This window comes from Acanthochromis polyacanthus, chromosome 7 (genome assembly GCF_021347895.1).
Source record: "Acanthochromis polyacanthus isolate Apoly-LR-REF ecotype Palm Island chromosome 7, KAUST_Apoly_ChrSc, whole genome shotgun sequence".
Lineage (NCBI taxonomy): Eukaryota > Metazoa > Chordata > Actinopteri > Pomacentridae > Acanthochromis > Acanthochromis polyacanthus.
Window position 1 is genome coordinate 7,717,703 of NC_067119.1, and position 19,585 is coordinate 7,737,287.

The window sequence follows — 19,585 nt, forward strand, 5'->3', positions numbered from 1 at the left end:
ACATGGAGCTTTCTCTGATAGCTATTCGCTCCATCTGGCCGTGACCTTGAGAGTGTAACGGAACGGTTTTTAGCCGAGTGCGAAGCAGCCGAAATGAGAGTCAACATCTCCAAGTCTGAGGTCATGGTTGTCTGAGAGAGACTGGTGGATTAGATCTCTGGGTTGGTGGTGAGATGCTGCCCCAAGTAAAGGAGTTTAATTATTTTGAGACCTTTTTCACAAGTGACCGGAAAATGGAAATGGACAGAAAGATTGGTGTGGCGTCAGCAGTAATGTGGGTGTTGTACCGAATCAACTCGGTGAAGAGGAAGCTGAGTCAGACAGCGAAGCTCTCGATTTGCCAGTCACCGTGTTCCAACCCTCACCTGGAGTCATGAACTCTGGGCTGAAAGAATGAGGTCGCAGACGCAAGAAGCCAAAATGACTTTCCTCGGTAGGGTGGCCGGACACAGCATTAGAGATAGGATAAGGAGCTGAGACATCTAGAGGGTGCTTTGAGTAGAGATGCTGCTCCTTCCAGTCGATATTAGTGAACTGAGGTGGTTTAGGCATCTTCCGGATTCCTTGGGAAGACAACCCAAGGTAAGAGAACTTCATCTGGCCTTGGAATGCCTTATAGGCGGGATGCCTGGAATACCTCACTTTGCTTGCTGCCACTGAAACTCAATCCCAGAAAATGGATGGATGAATGGATTATAATTGGCTAAAAAAAGGGATTATACAAAGCGGTTTGGGGCCGATCATGGCAACTTTCAATTGCTCAGCATCAACAGAAAGTAGAACCCAAAAACAGCAGTTTCATATGCTATATGATATAAGAGCACATAGCAACTTGATGGAACTCTTATGCACTGGCTGGAGGTCATAAAGCTCAGAGAAGACTTTGTCATGGGGCTCCCTTCTAGCTAAATTTCCACAATGCTCTGTGCTTGATAACACGGAAGTGCATGTCTCTTCAGGTTGCTACAGTATTCAACAGTAAGACCAGGCACTACTGCCAATCTTCAATACTTGAAGTAAATATTACCTTAGAAAATGATATCGGCATCCACTGATACTGAAGATTAAACGATTCGAATCAAATCATAGGACATACCCATCCTAAAATGTTACCTTTAAGTCACCTGAAATGACACTGTAATGGCACTAGTGTCTCTTCTTGCAATTATCCTGCATTTATCCCACATAACAGAACCACATTAGTACATTAAAACACAAATCTGTACAATTTGTGGAGAAATGTGGGCTACCAGACGCTCCATCAACAACAACTGCAAAATAGCTCACCGCAGAACTACATTTGGACAGACAGCCTTTTCAATCAAAGGCTGTCATATCTGGAATGCACTACCTAACAAAATTAATAGGATAGCAGGTTTAAAAACTTTTACAGCAAAAGTGAAGTACTGGCTGAAAAAAAACAAAACAAGAATGTTCCCACCTATGACATCTAAAATGTCCGACTGACTGTGGATTGTCTCATTGTGTGTGTTTGTGTGTGTGTGGGTGGGTGGGGGTTATAAGTTATAAGTTGTCTGTGCTGTTTTTATTTGTGTTGTTGTTCCTTTGACTACTTTTCCTTAAAAGCCCAACCAGGGACAGGAATTGAAAATTAGTTCAGTGCTACACAATTTATATGTAATGCATCAGTTCTATGTGTTCTAAGATAATTGCATGGCCCCTGATCAAATAAATAAATAAAATAAAATAAAACCTAATTACATTCATCAGCCAGTAGAAAGTAGTGTGTCCCTAATTACAGATAGAGCAACACTGTTCCTGACATATTGCAAATCAAGAATGTTACTCAGCAGCTCAGAGCAACTAACTGTATCACATTAGGTCTCGTCACTGTACCTGCAGTCTGGGATGAGCGTAGAACTCATTGAGGAAATCCATCAGCAGGTCTATCTTGAGCGAGCTGACGCACAACACCACATGTTTCTCTGTCTGGGCCCGGTGGCGGCTGTAGTTCCCCCCCAGCTTCTGGCTCTCCATCCACAGGTACGCCAGTTCTTCAAACTGACACAGCGACAACAACATTGGCGTGGCGTCAAAAGAGGCGAGAGCGAAATGAATAATGAAAGAGAGATGGATTTGCTGTCCGGACGCAGATGGAATGCAAACTGCTGCTGGAGTGGTTCGCCAGCAGCAGGAGCTCATTTCTGTTCTCACCCCATTAGCTCTGCGATCGTTAAATATAAATAACACAGAGAACTGGTGGACTTACGATGCAGCCAGCACGAATTTGGACTGAACTTTGAGTGAGATTTGCAAACTTCTTCTGCAAGTCAAAACTGTCAGAAGTAAGCACCTTATTAAATATGCATTTGCTGTCAGCCTTTTAAAGCTGCATGAAGCTGTCATTTAATACCCAATGAAGGTCATCACCAGTTGTAAAACAGCAGAGAATACTCTAATAAGACAGACCCCTCACTGCACTTTGGGAAATGAGGGTTTGCAATATCGTCAATACCTGCAGCGGGAGGACCACGAGGGCGACGCAGATGAGGATGACCACCAGCAGCTGGGAGGGCCAGATCCGAGGCGTGACATCTCCGTAGCCCACAGTGGAGAAGGTGACGATGCAGAAATAGAAGGAGTCAAACAAGGTCAGGTGCTTCCCGGCTCTCTCTAGATGCTGAATCCCACAAGCTCTGCAATAAAATGAGGATTCACACGGTGAGATCAAGCATCAATCCTGCAGGACTCAGGAATTCAAAGGCTTTATTGTCATATGCAGCAAAGTTATCAATGCAGTGAAATGTGTGTACATTCACTCATTCAACTCAACACTCGCATCTACTCGTACATACTAAGGTAACAAATGTGAATCTGGAGTGCAAAAAGACATTTGCAAAGATAATTTAAGTAAAGCACATGAAGAGATACGTTACGAAACTAATCTGCCTGATCCAGATTAGATATCAGAATTCAAATTGCTTAAGACCAAAGGGCAGCATAGTCAATACAGAGTGGCCTTCTGCTCAGTACGTCATTTAAAGTGTAACCATTGATTGCTCTGTCAGTTCCCTCTCACTGACTGTGCTAATTCATTTGCATTTTTTTCACTGATAAGTTGGGAGACTTAATGAAAGCCCGAGGCAGCGTGAATGAGGATGTCTAACTGGACAGAGCAGAGTGGATCGGGCGGGTTGTTGGGTGGAGGCCACGATTCAACCAGGCTGCCAAAGAGCTAAGGACAAAAAAGTGACAGATTTAATTAGAATAAAGAGGAAATCAATGGGACATAAGAAATGATGGATAGGTTAATAACTGGATGGCGGAAAATTACATGTTTCTCCGCTGCTGATCACAGAACTTCAACATAATGAATGTCAAGTGTCTTTAAAAAGGACTGCTTGTATTAAAGAGGCTTGCTTTTAGGTTGTTTTTCTCTTTGCTTTAGTGCGTTAGAGAGCTTTTTTATGCATGGAAAAGTTCATGTCAAAGAGTTACTGTGTACTGTAATTGTCTGTGTTTCATGTTTTATTTGTCAAAGCACTTTGTGAACACTGTTCTTAAGGGTGCTATATAAATAAAGTTATTATTATTATTATTATTATTACTGCTTCTTACTTGCCTGACATGTTTTATTTAAAGTCCAGGCTTTTCTACTGTTACGTATCGACCTGAAACACATTTTATTTCCATTTTTATATCTATTTTTGTTTGTTATTCTTATTATTCTTATTGTCTAATTGGTTTTAACTTAATTTCATTGCTCATTTTATTTACTTATTCAAGTATTTATTTACTATTGCCAATATTATTAGCATTTTTAGCCTTGTGTTTATCATATTTAGATGTTATTATAGAAAGTTATTATTTGCATCACGCCTGCCTGGTAGCTAATTTTGCCCTCAAACAAAGATGGAGCAGCATGCATGCAGTCTGCCATTATTTCCTCTGCTAGAGTTTCATCTCACCCCCTGTATTCATAGATTTGGAGTTACAGAGCATAACCAGCATTGCCTTTCTTTTGTCAGCTCAGCTGCAAAATCACTTTTTCCAGGGAGGACTGAGGCCTTAAAGAGACAGTACCTAAAATGGAGGTGCTGCAGCAATGTACAGTATGAGCAACACAATGTGTTTTTTGAACATTAACACATGTAAACATATTCTAATCAGCCTCCAAAATAAAATCACAAACCTGTAAATGTGCATGATATGGGCTCTTTAAAACGTGTGAACTATTGCTGTTCCCAGTAAAAATAGCTCAGCTAGCCATCTGCTACTCTTCACATTTTGTTGCTTTATCATGGAGTCTTTCAATTTCACCTTTTACAGAAAGACTGCACCTTTGGCCTCCACCACTGTGATAATAAATGCCAACAGCACGCTATGTTTGCTTCCAGAAAAAACAAAAAAACAAAAAACAGAGGTTCACTCACCCAGTGAAAACCAGACAGAGTAAGGTGCAGATGAGGATGAACACCTGGTTGAACATAGCAGAGTGGGTCCTCTGGATGGCACGATGGAAATCATTCTGAGAAGAAATTATAAGATTGGGCAGATCTGTTAACTATTACGCTCATACTACTGATTGCAAAGTGAATTACATTTTCCACTCTGGACTACAACTTCAAACATTTGTTCTGAACTAAACCATGTGTGAGAAAATGCCAGAAAAAGTCAGTCACTGTCTTCATACAGCCATAAAATGCAGGATCTATGTGTTGAAAGGGCTGGATCTCACGTGTTTCTTTCAGTATCAATATAAACCTAATAAAGTGAAAGCTGAGACTTGGTACTTTAATATAATGTCCATTATTTTACTTCAAATTCAATGTGCTAAAGTACTGAGCTGTGCGATTAAAAAAATGTTCATCCGTCTAAATACTTATGGTCTGTACTGTATTTATTATCTCGTCCTGACTTGTATAGATTTTTTCTGTCTTCTTATACTGGTGGAAATTCTATACTTGCGATTCTTGACATTCTTTTTCAAAAACTCCAACTTCACCGGTCTCTTCTTGCCAGAAGGACATTTTAATACTTCTACTTTAGCACACTGTCCATCTTGTAATGTAGCAGCTCACGACTCCTTCTCGTTTGCACCCTGTTAGCATGTTCTGCCTGCCTCGGCCGCCCTGGCCCGAGAATCTACCATCTGCCAGCTACCGCCTTGGCGTGGAGCTCCTACTCGGTCGTGGTCTCGTCTGAATCACAGCGAGAGCAAACCATACACCAGTTGGATGTAATCTAATTGCTTGGAATTTCATGTACCAGTCACTCTGCACCCATGGCAAACCCTGAACAATATTGATACTACAGCATCAGAATTCTGGGCACCATCTGTTTTTCCAGCCTGTGCTGCATTGCCTACACTTACTTTGCTTTGGCTTGCCTGGTTCCTCACACTGCAATCTGTCATTTTTATTCACAATAAAGGTCTCCAGTATGAAATTTTTGTATGTATTAGATTGCTAAACTCCAGCACATACAGTTGTTTGGATAATGAAGATCAATTGAGTGTTTCCTTGTTCTCTATGGAACCATCCATAACATATATACGCCTGAAAAGCTTTGCCATAGTATTTTGCACCTTTTCTCCAAACAAGTCAGCTCAGTTAACCTGAATAAATTGTCAGAGTTAGCTTAGAAAGCCAACTACGTAGACAGCAGGCTGAATTTATCAACCAGTGGTAGTGTTAACGCAGAAAAAGATACAGTGGCTCGTGTTCCCAAAATGAGAGTGTCAGCTTCCCAGAAAGAAAGGAATTATCCATCCCAATTAAATTCTGCTCAGTTAAGCTGTGTAAACCCACTCAGCCCCCACAGCCAGGGTTGCTCATGAGCTCCTATATGGCTGCTAGAGGAGGGATAATGTAACCTAAAAGCCCGGAGCAGTGAAGAAAACATGCAGCTGTGTTTGCTCTCTCCAACGCGATACGACTGCGGTGTACACAGCACAATACACGCAGTATTTACTCTCGAAAATACTTACAATCATGTTCTCCAGGGCACCTTTGGCTAGCCAGCAGTTAAGAAACACAGGGACGAATATGTTTCTTAACGGATGCCAGAAGATCTTCAGGGAAAAAGGGGGGAATATAAGAGAAAGAGTGGAAGTATATTAGTGAATTAATATTGAGTTCATACACCTGAAAAGCAATAAAAATATATTCAATCAGCACAAAAGGCAAAGAGGAACATTACTATGCTCTTGGCAATTTCTGAATACGGTAACACGTTCATTCTGGGATGATATTGGAGCATTAACACTAGATTAACCTCCAGATTAATGGACGGTTATGATGCTGACACATTACACTATTGGGAGCTGATCAATTGATGAAGTTAAATACTCACTGTGATTATAAATGGCACTGTATTGATCATCTCCAATATGAAGGATATCTGGAAGATCTGCTCCCAAATGTTCCCCTGGAAAATGAAATTAATGGGAAATAACTCAATAAACCAGTGAGAGGGCAGAATGTTTCAGAGAAGGGAGCAATTCCTGCTGTAATGGAGGAAATCAACTGTGATAAGAACACAATACTGTACAACAGGGAAAAGAACCACAGTTTAAAGAGGGAAATAAAGAGCTACAAGCTTATTTCTTTGTATAAACTACAGTATTTGTGCCTGAATAAACACTCCTCATTGACCTTATTTTATGGTCATGACATTCAAAGCATGTGCTTGTTTTCTGATGAAGTCTCTATTATAACATTCTTTGACATTTCGTATTTCTCTGAAGAGTATTCTTTGTAATCTACTGTATTCTCTGCTCTTCAAAACATGTTTTATCCAGCCTTTCTTTGCAATATAATCACATACATAATTATGTATTCAGTATAGCCCTGAATAAGGGAAAGCTCAGCTATTTCCAAGCAACAGAAGAAAAAATTATAATCCTTCATCTTAAAACTAGCAAAACTTTGCAGCCACTGGCAAGATGCAGACTTTATCTTCAAAAGACAGTACAGTATAAACAGATACGGAAAGTGTGACACGATGAACAAGCGGGGTTGCATATAAATCACACATTGAGGGCACAGCTCAGTTTACAAGGTGCCGTTTAATGATAGATTTTCTCTGTATATAACGAAGCTTTAAAAAAAGGTAAATGACAGCAGAACATTTTTCAATGCTTCAGGTAATCAAAAAAAAATACACTATTGGCATTCGCTGCTCTTCATAAAACAAATGCACAGGGAATCCCTAAACAAACATCAGAGGCTATAAGAAAAATACACGGCAAAACATACGAAAGCGAAGAAAGGATTGTGTGGATTCAATTTCAGAGCCAACTTTTAGAGGATCACCACAGGGGAAGGAGTTAAAAGCAATCAGTGTAACATGTCTCTGTGTCTCAGAGTCAGAGGAAAGCTGTGGGAGATGTTAAAAAGACATTTTCACAAGGATCTCAAGGTAATTGGACAATGTTGTATTGAAATGCAAATGAGGAGGGAGCCTTTTACTAACATGTTAATGTCTGAATACAGCAGCAGACTAGAAAAAGATTTTGTTTCAATCATTCTTACATTTATGAGACTGTATTTAGAAAGTGTCCCTCATATTTTGTCTGCCTTTACATTCTGTGTTTAACTGAATACAAACTATAAGAAATCCCTCTGCTTACATTTACTCATTAGTAGTGCAATCATCTCCTACTTCAGCTAACCCTTGCTATGTGTGCTAACTGCAGTTATTTCCATGAATACATAATATTGATTTCTTTACAATCTTACTTTAAAGGTCTCGTATTTATTTAGAAAATTGCTGAAAGTTTCTCGTCCTCCCAAAATGTGTCTATTCAATTTGTAATTTGAAATACTGAAAGCACGGTTCATTTCACCATGAATGCCTTGCTTTATAAACAGGCTGTCTCAGTATTTGTAGCTTAAAATATAGCCAATCTGCAGATGTTGATGCCCCCTTCAGGAAAAAAACTCACTCTGTGGACTTTCTATCGCTTCTAGCTTGATCATTTTAGATAAATATTTTGCAGAATTCACAGTACAGACAGGATTTTTAGGTCATGCGTATGGTGAGTTTGGTTATGAAGTGACTGCTGGTTAACATGTAGTTTAAATGTGCTGACTTTCAGTCATTACTTCATACTCATTCTGTTGTCTGACAACAGAGACAGAAAAATACATAAATGACAACAGCATCAATGGGAATTCTGCTGCAATAAAATACAATATATGTGAGCACAGAGAGTAGGAGAGAAACAAACCCACCAATCTTAAAGTTTTACCAAAACTAGTGGTGAAGGTAGCCACATAGATGCAAAACCTGCTAACATAAAGATTTTCCTATTGTTATGGTGAGAGTGGCATCAAAACTAATCCACTGATTCTTCAGCTCCTTAGATGCTGGGAATGCATAAAGATTGTTGTGTTCACTCAAGAACATTTGGTTTGATTTGCCTGTAGCTGAGACATTTCAGAGTTAGCAGAAGCAGCACTGGCAAGTAAATAAACCTGGTGAACTAGGAGGTACATTATGCAAAATTTGAGGTAGATGACTACCGGTTACCCAACTGGTACGCAGCAATTTAGTAAAATTCTTCATGATTTGTAAACATGGGTGACTACTATACAATAAAAAAATAGATTTTCACTAAATGGGACCTTCAAATGTTTGTATAAATACATTTTGGACAGAAGTGCACCTTCTTGTTTTCATGAATAGTTTCTGACACAGCATGCGTGAGTTTGAATTAGTATCTGCTCCTGTGACTTTGACAGCTGCTTTGGCGCTGGCATTTGGACACTGACTGCTGTTGGCCCACAAGAGAGAACAAACAGGCAGGGCTGGCCTTTGATCAAACAGCTGTAACACACCACAGTGGATCAAAGAGAGAAACTGTGCACCGTGAACTGGCCTTCTTACCTTGTAGCTGAGATATGTGATAAGCATAGTCTCCAAGAAACTGATTAAGGCCACTGTCACCTGAAGCAGAGAGGAGAAGGAGATAAATGAACCCTGCAAATGCAGACTCATCCCTTCTGGCTTCTTAGCCTTCACTGAGTAACTACCGTCCCCTGCGATGCTTTTATTTAATAAATGGCTGCTGGTGTTTTTGGCTGGGATTATGCATCGAGATTCAGTTCATGCAGTGAAATTTGATTTATGCGCACTTTTACGGGAATGTTATCACTCTCACCTGTATCGCCCATACAGGAGTCCGTCTGGTCACCCAAAAAATCAAGTCCCTGTCAAAAACCACCAGAAAGTTTTCCTCACACATCAGTGCAACTCTTTATATTGGCAACAATTCACTAATAAATGGCATTTTGACAGAAACATACCAGTCGATTCCTGCTGTCTCTGTACTATTTAAACTGCTGTTCCGACATGCACTGTAGAAAAACCGGCAGCATGGGAAAGATAAAAACAACACAGAACCGTGTGTGTGAGTGGAACCATGCCCACTGGGAAATATATCCATCAGCTGGTATGTTGCCATAAAGAAAAAGCCAATGTGTCTCTAAAAGCAGCTGGAACTAACCACAATACAGACAATCCACTATTTCCACATAGCTTTTCTCATTTTAAGTCACTGTAGTCACTTCAAGGCCACAAACGCACACAAAATAAACAAAATTAAATAAATGCTACAAAATAAATAAGGCAGTAATACATATGCAGTACACAGTATTTGTCAAAAAAGCACAATTGTCAAAAATTTTGGGGTTAATCTTTTAGGAAAAAATTAGAAAAATACATGTATTTAAAGTGCTGAAGGTAAAAATCCGAAACATTTCAAATAAATAACTGCCCTGTGCTCTCCTGATATCTTTCAAATTTGCCATTTTATTCATATCCCAGTAGGAAAATAGTTTGTGGAGAAATGTTCTGGCATACAGTAAGTCATCTGGTTGGTTTGGAATTAATGGGGGAAAGGACAGACGGCATCAAAAGCAAAATATTTTTTATACAGCGAAAGATGTTTTATAAGTGCAACAGCTCACTTATAAAAGACATTTTGACAGAAACTTACCAGTTGGTTTCTGCCACTTCTGTATTTATCGAACTGCTGTTCCAACATACGGCACTGCAGAAAAACCGGCAGAAAACAAAAAAACAGTGTGGAAGCATGTGTGTGAGTGGAAACATGCCTACTGGGAAACATGTCCATCAGCGGGTTTGTTGCCATAAAGAACAAACCCAACGTGTCTCTAAAAGCAGCTGGCACTAAGCACAATACAGACAATCCACAATTTCCACATGACAGCACAGAAGGAGCTGCTTAGCTTTCCTCATTTTAAGTCACTGTATTCGTTTCAGGCACACAAACACACACAAAATAAACAAAATAAGGCAGTAATACATATGCAGTATTCACTAATTGTCAAAAAAAAGCACAATTGACATAAATGTTGGGGTTAGCGTCGAACTCCGGCAGGAAAAATTCTTGATCACAAAAATACACATATTCAAAGTGTTGAAAGTAAAAATCCAAAGCATTTCAAATAAATAACTGCCCTGTGCTCTCCTGATATCTTCCACATTTGCTGTTTTAGTCATATGTCAATCGGAAAATATTTTGCAAAGAAATGTTCTGACATACAGTAAGTCATCTGGTTTGTTTGGAATTAATGAGAGAGATAGCATTAAAAGCAAAAGACTATTTCTGCAGCAAAAGATGTTGTTTTGAATGTGGTGAATAGGAAAACCCTGAGTTAACAGAGCCTGTGGATAATAGGGTTGGACCCGAATATCCGAACATCTGTTCATGACGGTGGTATCCGAATATTTATTTTGATATTCCCCCCTGATGTCGGACGATCGGTATTCATATCATCAATGCTATGATATGAACGGATCCTAATATTCGGCTCGTGCTCCTGAACTTGCTGTGTGGTAAAAGCCCCATCTTACCTCACATGTTGGGTTTTGTGCTTGTCTCACTCCTAACAGATTCGTAGCATGTAGCTGTTATGATCTAACTAGCCGTAGTTTTTCTTCTTTTCTCCACAGGAAATGACTGTTTCTCAATCTGCTTTCTTTGATTTTCATGACCAGCTGTTATTTATTCCCTCCACAACACTTAAGAAATGATCCACAAATTAGCAGATAATCAATAAGCAGAGTGCCAACTGCTGAGTGCGATTCTCACCAATTGGGGTTATCCAGGCTGACTCGCACTATGTAGAGGACACAGGTGAGAATCTTCAGTGAGAAGTTGAACAAGCGGATTCTCAGGCCTGTAGAGCAACAAAAACAAACATTGGGCTTGATTCAAAAACCGGCAGAGATTAATTTAAGTGATGACCACTTCAAAGAAAAGGGGATTTGTGTGGATCTTTCATTGCATTCACAGGCTTACATTTACAGCCCTACAGTTATGGTTTTGTCACATTTTTTTTGCTGCTTGAGCACTGGTTGTTTAGGTGCATTAAAAACCCCTGAAGCATAACTAATGCGGCTCCATGCTGCATTGGCACTCTGTCACAAATGATTTCCCATGACGTGCAAGTTTTAAAACCTCCAAGAAAAACACACAAAAAACACCGGCACTCTTATGTGCTCAGAACATCTCAAAGAACTACAAAGTACAAGTGGTGGGCTTGAACGGAAATAGCCGACAAGCAAAATAATGTTTTTGGAGTCACAGTTTTCTGTTTGAATAAGTACAGATGTACAGCGATCGGCCACAGCATTAAAACTACTGACAGGAGAAGTGATTAACATTCATTATGTTGTTAAAATGGCACCTGTCACGGGGTGGAATATGTTAGGCAGCAAGTGAACAGTCAGTTCTTGAAGTTGATGTGTTGAAAGCAGCAAAAATAGGCAGCGTTAATATCTGAGCAACTTGGTCAGAGAATCTCAAAATGTAAGGTCTTGAGAAGTGTTTCAAGTTTTCAGGGGCTAGTTTCTACCAAAAGTGGATCAAGAAAGGGCAACCGGTGAACAGACAACAAGGTCATGGGTGGTCAAGGTTCATAGGTGTGCATGAGGAGTGAAGGCTGACCAATCCCGCAGAAGAGCTGCTAAAGAAAAACATAAATGCTGGATAAGACAGAACGATGTCAGAACACAGAGGGTATTTCAGCTTGCTGCATATGGAGCTGAGTAACTGCAGACCAGTCAGAGTGAACATGCTGACTCTCGTCCACTGGTGAATGTCAGAACTGGAACATGCTGTCATGGAAGAAGGTGACCTGGTCTGATGAGTCACGTTTTCTTTAACATCATGTGGACAGTCGGGTGCCTGTGTGTTGGTCATCTGGACAAGAGACGGCATCAGCAAGGTCTCAGTGTTCTGCTGAGAAGACTTAAGTCCTGGGGTTCATATGGATCATACTTTGACGCATAGCATCTACCGAAACATTGCTGCAAACCATGTACATCCCATTCTAATGCTGTCTCATTGCCTTGTTTGTTTTCAGCACGATAATGCTTCCTGCCACACTGCAATAACTGCTCAGGGATGTTTCGAGAAACATGACAAAGAGTTCAAAGTGTTGACAAATATCCCAATGTCAGTATGACCGACCAGTCATAGGATCTGTCGGAAAAGCACGTCCAATTCATGGAGACACCATCTCAAAGCTTCCCGGACTTAAAGCTTCAGCTTTGAGAATATTATGGCTAGATATCACAGGACAGCTCAGAAGTCATGTGGTCTCGACGGATCAGAGCTGTTTTGCATCCATAAGGGGAATCTCCACAATTCTAAGCAGGTGGTTTTAATGTTGTGGCTGATCGACGTGCACCAGTAAGCACATGTACAGCTTGCACCACCAACAGAAACTTGGCTGCAGATATGCTTGTCAGCCAGCGGGTGGTGCTAGCTGTATTATCCATTTACAATCAACTTCAGCCGCCACTTAATCTCTGCTGACACGACCTCTTCAGATGAAGTCTGCATCAATGTTAAATTAATTTGGAACTGGACAAACAAACAACAAATAGAGCAACAGACCCCTGCAGCCAAGTGCGACATTTTCATTACACTCCGTTGCTTTATGTCAAAAACTAATGGCTTAATGACAATGACAAGCTGAGGGACGGACAGCAGAGCTGTGTCATTATCGAGGATGTGCTAATGACATGTTCTGCCGGAGACCGGAGAGCTCCTGTAGAGTACATTTTTACAACTAGATGCAAATGAAAGGTTTTCAGAGTCAATGCACCAAACCGCTGAGCTGTACCACTGTGATTTCAGAGATGGTGTGGCACTACCAGTCCCATCGCCTAATAAGAAAAAAAACTGCAGCTCTGCTTTGTCTCCGAGTAAATGAGCCGAGTTCTTCTGTCCATGCTGGGCCACAGTGTGCACAACCAGAGATATTAACAATGAGACTGCTAATGTAATAATAAAAACCCCAACTGACACAGAAATTGGATATGCGTCATGGCTGACTGCAATTTCCTACATTCTGCTTTTATTTGCTCGTTTAGCTCTGAGCGTATAAAGCAACAACAAGCCTCTTGCCATTTTCACTACATGAGGAGAAGCGAGTGGTTGATGCTCCCTGTCAGCTGTACTTACTTGACCTTTGGTTTTTGATGAAGAAAAGCTTCAGCCTCTCCTTGAAGGTGTTTTCATTCACATAGAACTCTACCTGCACCCTGTAGGGGGAAAAACAATAAAGTCTCAGTGTAAATATAGACATGCGAGCGTCCATAAACAGTCCGCTGAACACACAGAGCAACCCGCCAACACATTCACCAACAAATTCACAGCACGTTGCCAAGAGAGGCAGTGAATTACAATTGACCAGACAGCTTATAGTGGCACTATACAATCAGGTGTGAGACATGGCAGCAGTGTATTTGCAATTCTAAAGATTTGCTGAATGCAGTGTTGGAGTCTCACAGTAAATGTGAGAGTGGCTGTGGTCCAGAGAGTGTCGTGCTCATGTTTTTCTTCAGGTTGCTAGTTAGGGAACCAGCACAATACCTGAGTTTGAGGACTGACACTGAATTGATATTTTTCCTCAAAAATACAGTTATATAAATCTTCTTTCAGCAAGGTCATATGCTCTCATGTTTAATGTGGTCTGAAAACAAACAACCATGAAGCAATTTTCACACCTGAAAATATCTCATCAATAAACAAGAATATATGCTTCATCCATCCATCATTCATTTATTCATAGGAGGTCCTAGGGACTGAAGCCAATCCCAGCTGACACAGGTTGAGACAGGCTGGATACATCCTGCATAGGTCACCAGTCAATCACAGGGGTAACACAAAGGGACACACAACCATGCGTGCTCACATTCACACTGACAGCCACTTTAGAATCACTAATTGATGTCTCTATGTCTCGACGTGTTTGGACTGCGGGAGGAAACCAGAGCAACCACAAAAAGAAATGTGACAACAGCGCACTCAAACCAAGAACGTCCTTGTTGTGAGGCAACCGCTGCGCTACCATTCAGCTCCAAAACAGGTCTGAAACTCTGCAATACAGTCTAACAATCAATGCAAAGGATACATTTCAAAGGCTGATACCAAGTCTTAGTTTGCATCCTCATAATGTACAGCTATTCATTATTGGAGCACATCAGGCCAAGAAAAAAAAAGCCTTTTTTGAGGAAGGCTTTCAGTAAGAAAATGCAACAAAATGTGTGCTTTGTGCAAGGCTAGATCAAGGAAAAGATGTATATTTCTCCCTTTGACCAATTTTATCTGCCATTATGTACACTTTCCTTTCCTTTCACAGTGCAATAATACAAACCACAGATGCATAAGATGTTTAATTTGAATGCGCAGCAATGGCACTTGTTCAATAATGCAGATTGTTACATAAACACGGACCTCCTTTCTCCTAATGGTGCACTTGTTGTGATGCGTATGCATGATGAATCGACACGACGCACAATGAGAAACGAAAAGTGATAAATCTGTTCATGGAACAGGCAAAAGGAGGGTTTAGTCCTTTCTATTTGCTCTTAATATTTTATGTACACATTTTAGCACACACCCACATGATCTGAAATACAGTTTGCACAACAATCTGTATGGTCTGTAATGGTCTTCGGGGACTTGACCAAACAGTCACTTAGGCGAAGATGACGGCGTAGCTGCAGAACTGCGGGTAGGTTAGACGAATGCAGGTAATGAGGCAGACCTACTGCCGGCTTCTGTAATATAGAGCGCTTGTTGTCACTAATGAGCATGAAGGGGAGGTAATAATGGTGTTGCGGTCACAGCAGGCAACTTGAGAGTCTTCTACCTTGTCTGACAAGATGAATACAGGGTGAGAAAAGACAGGGGAGGAGAGGAGAGAGCAGAAGGGCAATTACAGCAGTCGTCTCCTAAGGGAGGCATGTAGATAGAGAGTGTAGGTGGAGGAAGGAACATGAGACAGGAGCAATCTTCCACACATTCCCCCCTCTCTGCCTCTTACAGCTTTATTGCCATAGAGAGAGCTTCTAGGCCAGGAAATGATCGCTCACGTGTCTGCGTGTTGTGTTTCCCCTTCACGAGGAATTAGGCGGAGCTACACGCAAACACATGGACGCATTATTGTGCGCAGCAGCATCCCCAAACTCACATCCCCAAAACTCCATCCTATCAAAACATACGCAACACTTATCGACCTGACTGCTCTATCCTAAGAGGCAGTAAAAGACTGTCATAAAGACTAATGATGGCTACACAGGCTTCATGTTTGCCCAGCTTGCCCACAGGTACATGCAATTGCACTTCATATAGGAAACATGAGAACACCAAAACCTGAAATACAACTCCAAATTGAACTCAGTGGTACAGCTCTTCTCATTGTGTTATTTGATTAAGCACTGGCTCGGTATTATTGAGCAAGGATGACTCCAATGTGCATCTGTGTGAGAGTGTGGGTTGTTTAACCGTAGGGTCCCATGCCCCCTCTTCTAATTACAATTTAATGCTGGAGTTTCTCTGTTTATCTGAATGCAGGGTGGGACACCTGCAGTGCAGTCTGTTAGCAGAGACATTTTCTTCTCTGTTATAACTGCTCTGCAGTCATCACATTTAGTTAAAAAGAAACAATGTGAGATTGAAATATTTTGTTCGGTATGGAGACATTTGGTGAACCTTGAAATACTGCACTTGTAGCTAAATTCTTTGTCAGATTTACTGATCTTTAAGACCAATTTTTGAGATGCTTTTTTCAAAGCAAAAGCACAAATCTAGCAGTGTCTGAGCAGGCAGACTTTAAAAAAGTGTGCATTGTTTTAATTCTGAATTATTTTAGAATTTAGGTTTTAGATTTTCTCAAAAACCACAGTTAAATATCTTTACAGAAAAATTTCAGCATTTACTAAATGGATTGGTAAAGCACTTTGTACAGTAGAGGCATTTCAAGGCTTGAACTTTGGTAATCCTTTGACTTCTCTTATACCTAATTCAAGTTTTAAGTTCAATTCATCAAAAATTATTGGATGGATTCTCATGAAATCTGGGCCACATGTTCACATTCACCTAAAGATCAATTGTAAAAACATTTCTGACTTTTCATCTGGATAAAACTTTGCAAAAGTTTGACTAATATGGTACAACCAAATGCCTGTAAAATGAATAGCAATCCCATCGACCTTGGTGCTCAATAATTAACGGCAAAATAATTAACCTACAATAGTGAACATGGTAAACATCACACATTTTTACAATAGTATAAAAACATTGTCATTGTGCACGTTAGCTGGTTAGCATTTAGCACATAGGACCATAAACCCTAGTTTAGCCTCATCATTGCTGACTCATACACTGAAGAAGATGCACTACCATCAAATGTTTGGAACATATAGTTAGTGTTGTCAAAACTTAAGCAAAGTTGAATCCATACTGTACTTCTCATTATTTACATTAAAGCTGCTGTCCGGAGTTTGAATCGCAGCGTCTCCCAAAACGCTGTTGGTCCCACCCTCCCTCTGATTTCGCCCCTTTATTTGTGCACGCGCGCTGTACCTGAGAGGAGTGCCCGGAGTGCTGCAGCATATCGCCTGTTTTGCTGTTTTCCCCTCTTCTACATTTAGTACATTTAGTAAATAATAAAGGAATTACGTTAGAATGCTGTATTGAGTCTAACTTGTCCTAATACCAAAATAACATGAATCTGCTAGGACGAACGAGTAAAGTTTCAATAAGTGATTACACTCGTGTATCCCTCTCAATGACGTTGTTTATCAAACTTAGTGCATTTACGCGTGTATATGTGTTACATTGTTTATTTATTTCTATCTAGAGTTCAGAATTGCATGACTCCTCTGACGAAGAGTATGTCCCAGACGCCCCAGCATCTTCCTCCAGAGGTCGGGCATCTAAATGAAGCCGTCAGGCGGGCTATGGAGGCCGTGGTCGGGGAGCGATGCGAGCACCCCGAGCCAAAAAACGTCCTGCAGTCTGTTGGCCTGACAAGCCGTGGGATTGGTAACTTTTCTGGAAGTTGCTGAGCCCTGATGCTCTCTCCTCCACAAGCAAAACAAATGTGCGCGCGGTTGCGTAGTGCGTAGCTCGCCCACCTCTGCATGGGCTTGCTTGCTGTGCGCGTAACTGTTGATTGACAGCATGACAAAGCTGAAGCTCGAACTTGTTTGGTCGGCAGCAACCGGCGCTTTTTGGAATAACATGGGGGTCTATGAGAGGAAGGCGGAGCTCAGGAATAAATTTTCATATCGCGTTATACTAACTTTATATTATAGTATCGAACTAGACTAACACATTTAAGCTTTGTTAAAAAATGATACATAAATTGAAAACGAACGGAAACTCCGGACAGCAGCTTTAAGGTCTATAAAACGAACAAGCACTCAAACATAGACAACCCCCCTATGTCTGTCCAGCACTTTGCCAATTCTCCTCCGACTGATGCTACAAATAGCACTTCCTCTACTATAGACAACTGCCAGTAGCTGCAGACCCACAGCCATACCTTGTAAGTACTTATGCTCTTTTGCTTGGCATCACTGTAGTCTGCAAATCATCATCACCAACCAGCCAGACTGTCAACTACAAACATACTCTGTAAGTACTCTGCAAGTCCAAGAAGGCAGGCAGAGTTTAAACATGGTCATCAATGCATGAGCCAGGAATGTTAACACATGGTTAAAACAGACAAATCATATGACTACAGGTCCCCAACTAACAAGTCTACATGGTATGTAGAGCCTCATGTATCAGTTGTTCTGAATATGTGAGGAAATTCATGAACATAATTCATGACTAGAATCAAAGTAATGAGGAGCAAAAACTGTTAAATAATGTAAGCAAGATTGAAAGTGGTGGGAAGGAAATGAGACCAAGCTTAAGAGATAAAGTGCACATAAACACACACGCACAACAAACCGGTTTATCTATCATTGCAGAGATACTCTAATGATAAAATGCTTTCCCCTGCCCCTAGCTTTAACATCACAATTGAATTCCAAGCCTACTTCTGAACAAAAACCCTAAAGCAAAGTCTTAACCCTCAGAAAGCAGCCAAACTGAGGTCCCCGCAGTGACAGGAGGTCCCCATGGGTTGGTGTGTGATCAGTTTGTAATTCCCACTTGGATGCAAAACCCCAAACGCACATAAATACATGTAATGTACACCACAAACGTTGCCAGTGACAAGATAACAATTTCATACACCCCTGCTCGACACACTGAGTGACTATAACTGCTGTGTAGTCTGTAAATAAACATCAAGCAGCTTGTTGACCTCAGGATAATCACACAGACGGAACAGAAGTGTTCAAAGGCCTGCGAACATCCTTGTGCTGCGAGAGAAAAAAATTATTGTCAAACAGCCGGCAGATGCTCCGTGCCATATGGAATATTCGTCGGGGTGCCGCAGGATCAAGCACAGGTGAGCAGCATTACCGGTTAGCTTAACGGAGCATCACCTGGGGTTGTAATGATCATGAAAACTCTCGAAGGAGGTTACAGCACATGTCAAACCAAGATGTAGCGAACATCTGGCAGCAGCAAAATCAATTTAATATCCTTGTGCTTTAAATCTCTCCCTGGTCATTGATTGAACCCCATTTACATTTATCAATATTATATATTTAGAAGTTTTTGCAATGAAAATAATCCTTTCATGCCTAAAAATGTCTTGTATGTATGTTCTGTGAACTCTTTGCCTCTTTCTCTGCCTACTCGTTTACACTAACCTTGCCAGCAAGTTGATTTCTCGCGATATTTGTGAGTTCACAAATCTCTCAAGAAACCATCTTGCACCGCTCCCGCATTCACTGTTCGTACAGAGCCAATTTGGCACGGGCCAATCACGCAGCAGTATTCGTGTGTGGGGCGGGATATCCGGGTGTGAAGACGACACCAAGCGCCAGTAGATCAAAACAAACATGGCAACGGAGGACAACGATCGTGTAGATGCTGCTATTAAGTCAGTTTTAGCTCAATCTCCTATCGCTTCTTTGAAGGAAGAACAACGAGAGGCGCTTTGCACATTTCTGGATGGTAAAGATGTTTGTGCTTTTTTACCTACAGGTTTTGGTAAGAGTTTAATCTACCAATTGGCTCTGCTCGTGAAGATCCCGCGATTGGCTAAAAACAAACCTGTCAGAGGCGGGACATACTGTTGCACTGTCCAATCCGTGCCTCTTTCCTCCGAACGGATTTACATGGAGCGGTCCCAGATTGATATTGTGGAGTACTATCAAGCACTACACAATT

The 19,585-nt window shown here is 41.0% G+C and overlaps 1 protein-coding gene across 19 annotated transcripts in view; it reads right to left on the reverse strand.

Annotated features, from left to right (window-relative positions):
* The window catches only part of kcnt1b (potassium sodium-activated channel subfamily T member 1b), a 105,104-nt gene that overhangs the window by 42,946 nt on the left and 42,573 nt on the right, over nucleotides 1-19,585 (reverse strand). For all 19 annotated transcript variants that reach the window (XR_007943264.1, XM_022202989.2, XM_051950958.1 and 16 more), the window contains 11 exons: nucleotides 13,466-13,545; nucleotides 11,084-11,171; nucleotides 9,965-10,018; nucleotides 9,273-9,323; nucleotides 9,128-9,176; nucleotides 8,854-8,913; nucleotides 6,316-6,390; nucleotides 5,951-6,034; nucleotides 4,395-4,489; nucleotides 2,477-2,657; nucleotides 1,858-2,022 (listed from right to left, as the gene is read on the reverse strand). Coding sequence is in view for 18 of the 19 variants with exons in the window: in XM_022202989.2 (XP_022058681.1) it covers nucleotides 1,858-2,022; nucleotides 2,477-2,657; nucleotides 4,395-4,489; nucleotides 5,951-6,034; nucleotides 6,316-6,390; nucleotides 8,854-8,913; nucleotides 9,128-9,176; nucleotides 9,273-9,323; nucleotides 9,965-10,018; nucleotides 11,084-11,171; nucleotides 13,466-13,545 (982 nt within the window). In the remaining variant the exon portion in view is untranslated. The remainder of the gene's footprint in view (nucleotides 1-1,857; nucleotides 2,023-2,476; nucleotides 2,658-4,394; nucleotides 4,490-5,950; nucleotides 6,035-6,315; nucleotides 6,391-8,853; nucleotides 8,914-9,127; nucleotides 9,177-9,272; nucleotides 9,324-9,964; nucleotides 10,019-11,083; nucleotides 11,172-13,465; nucleotides 13,546-19,585) is intronic.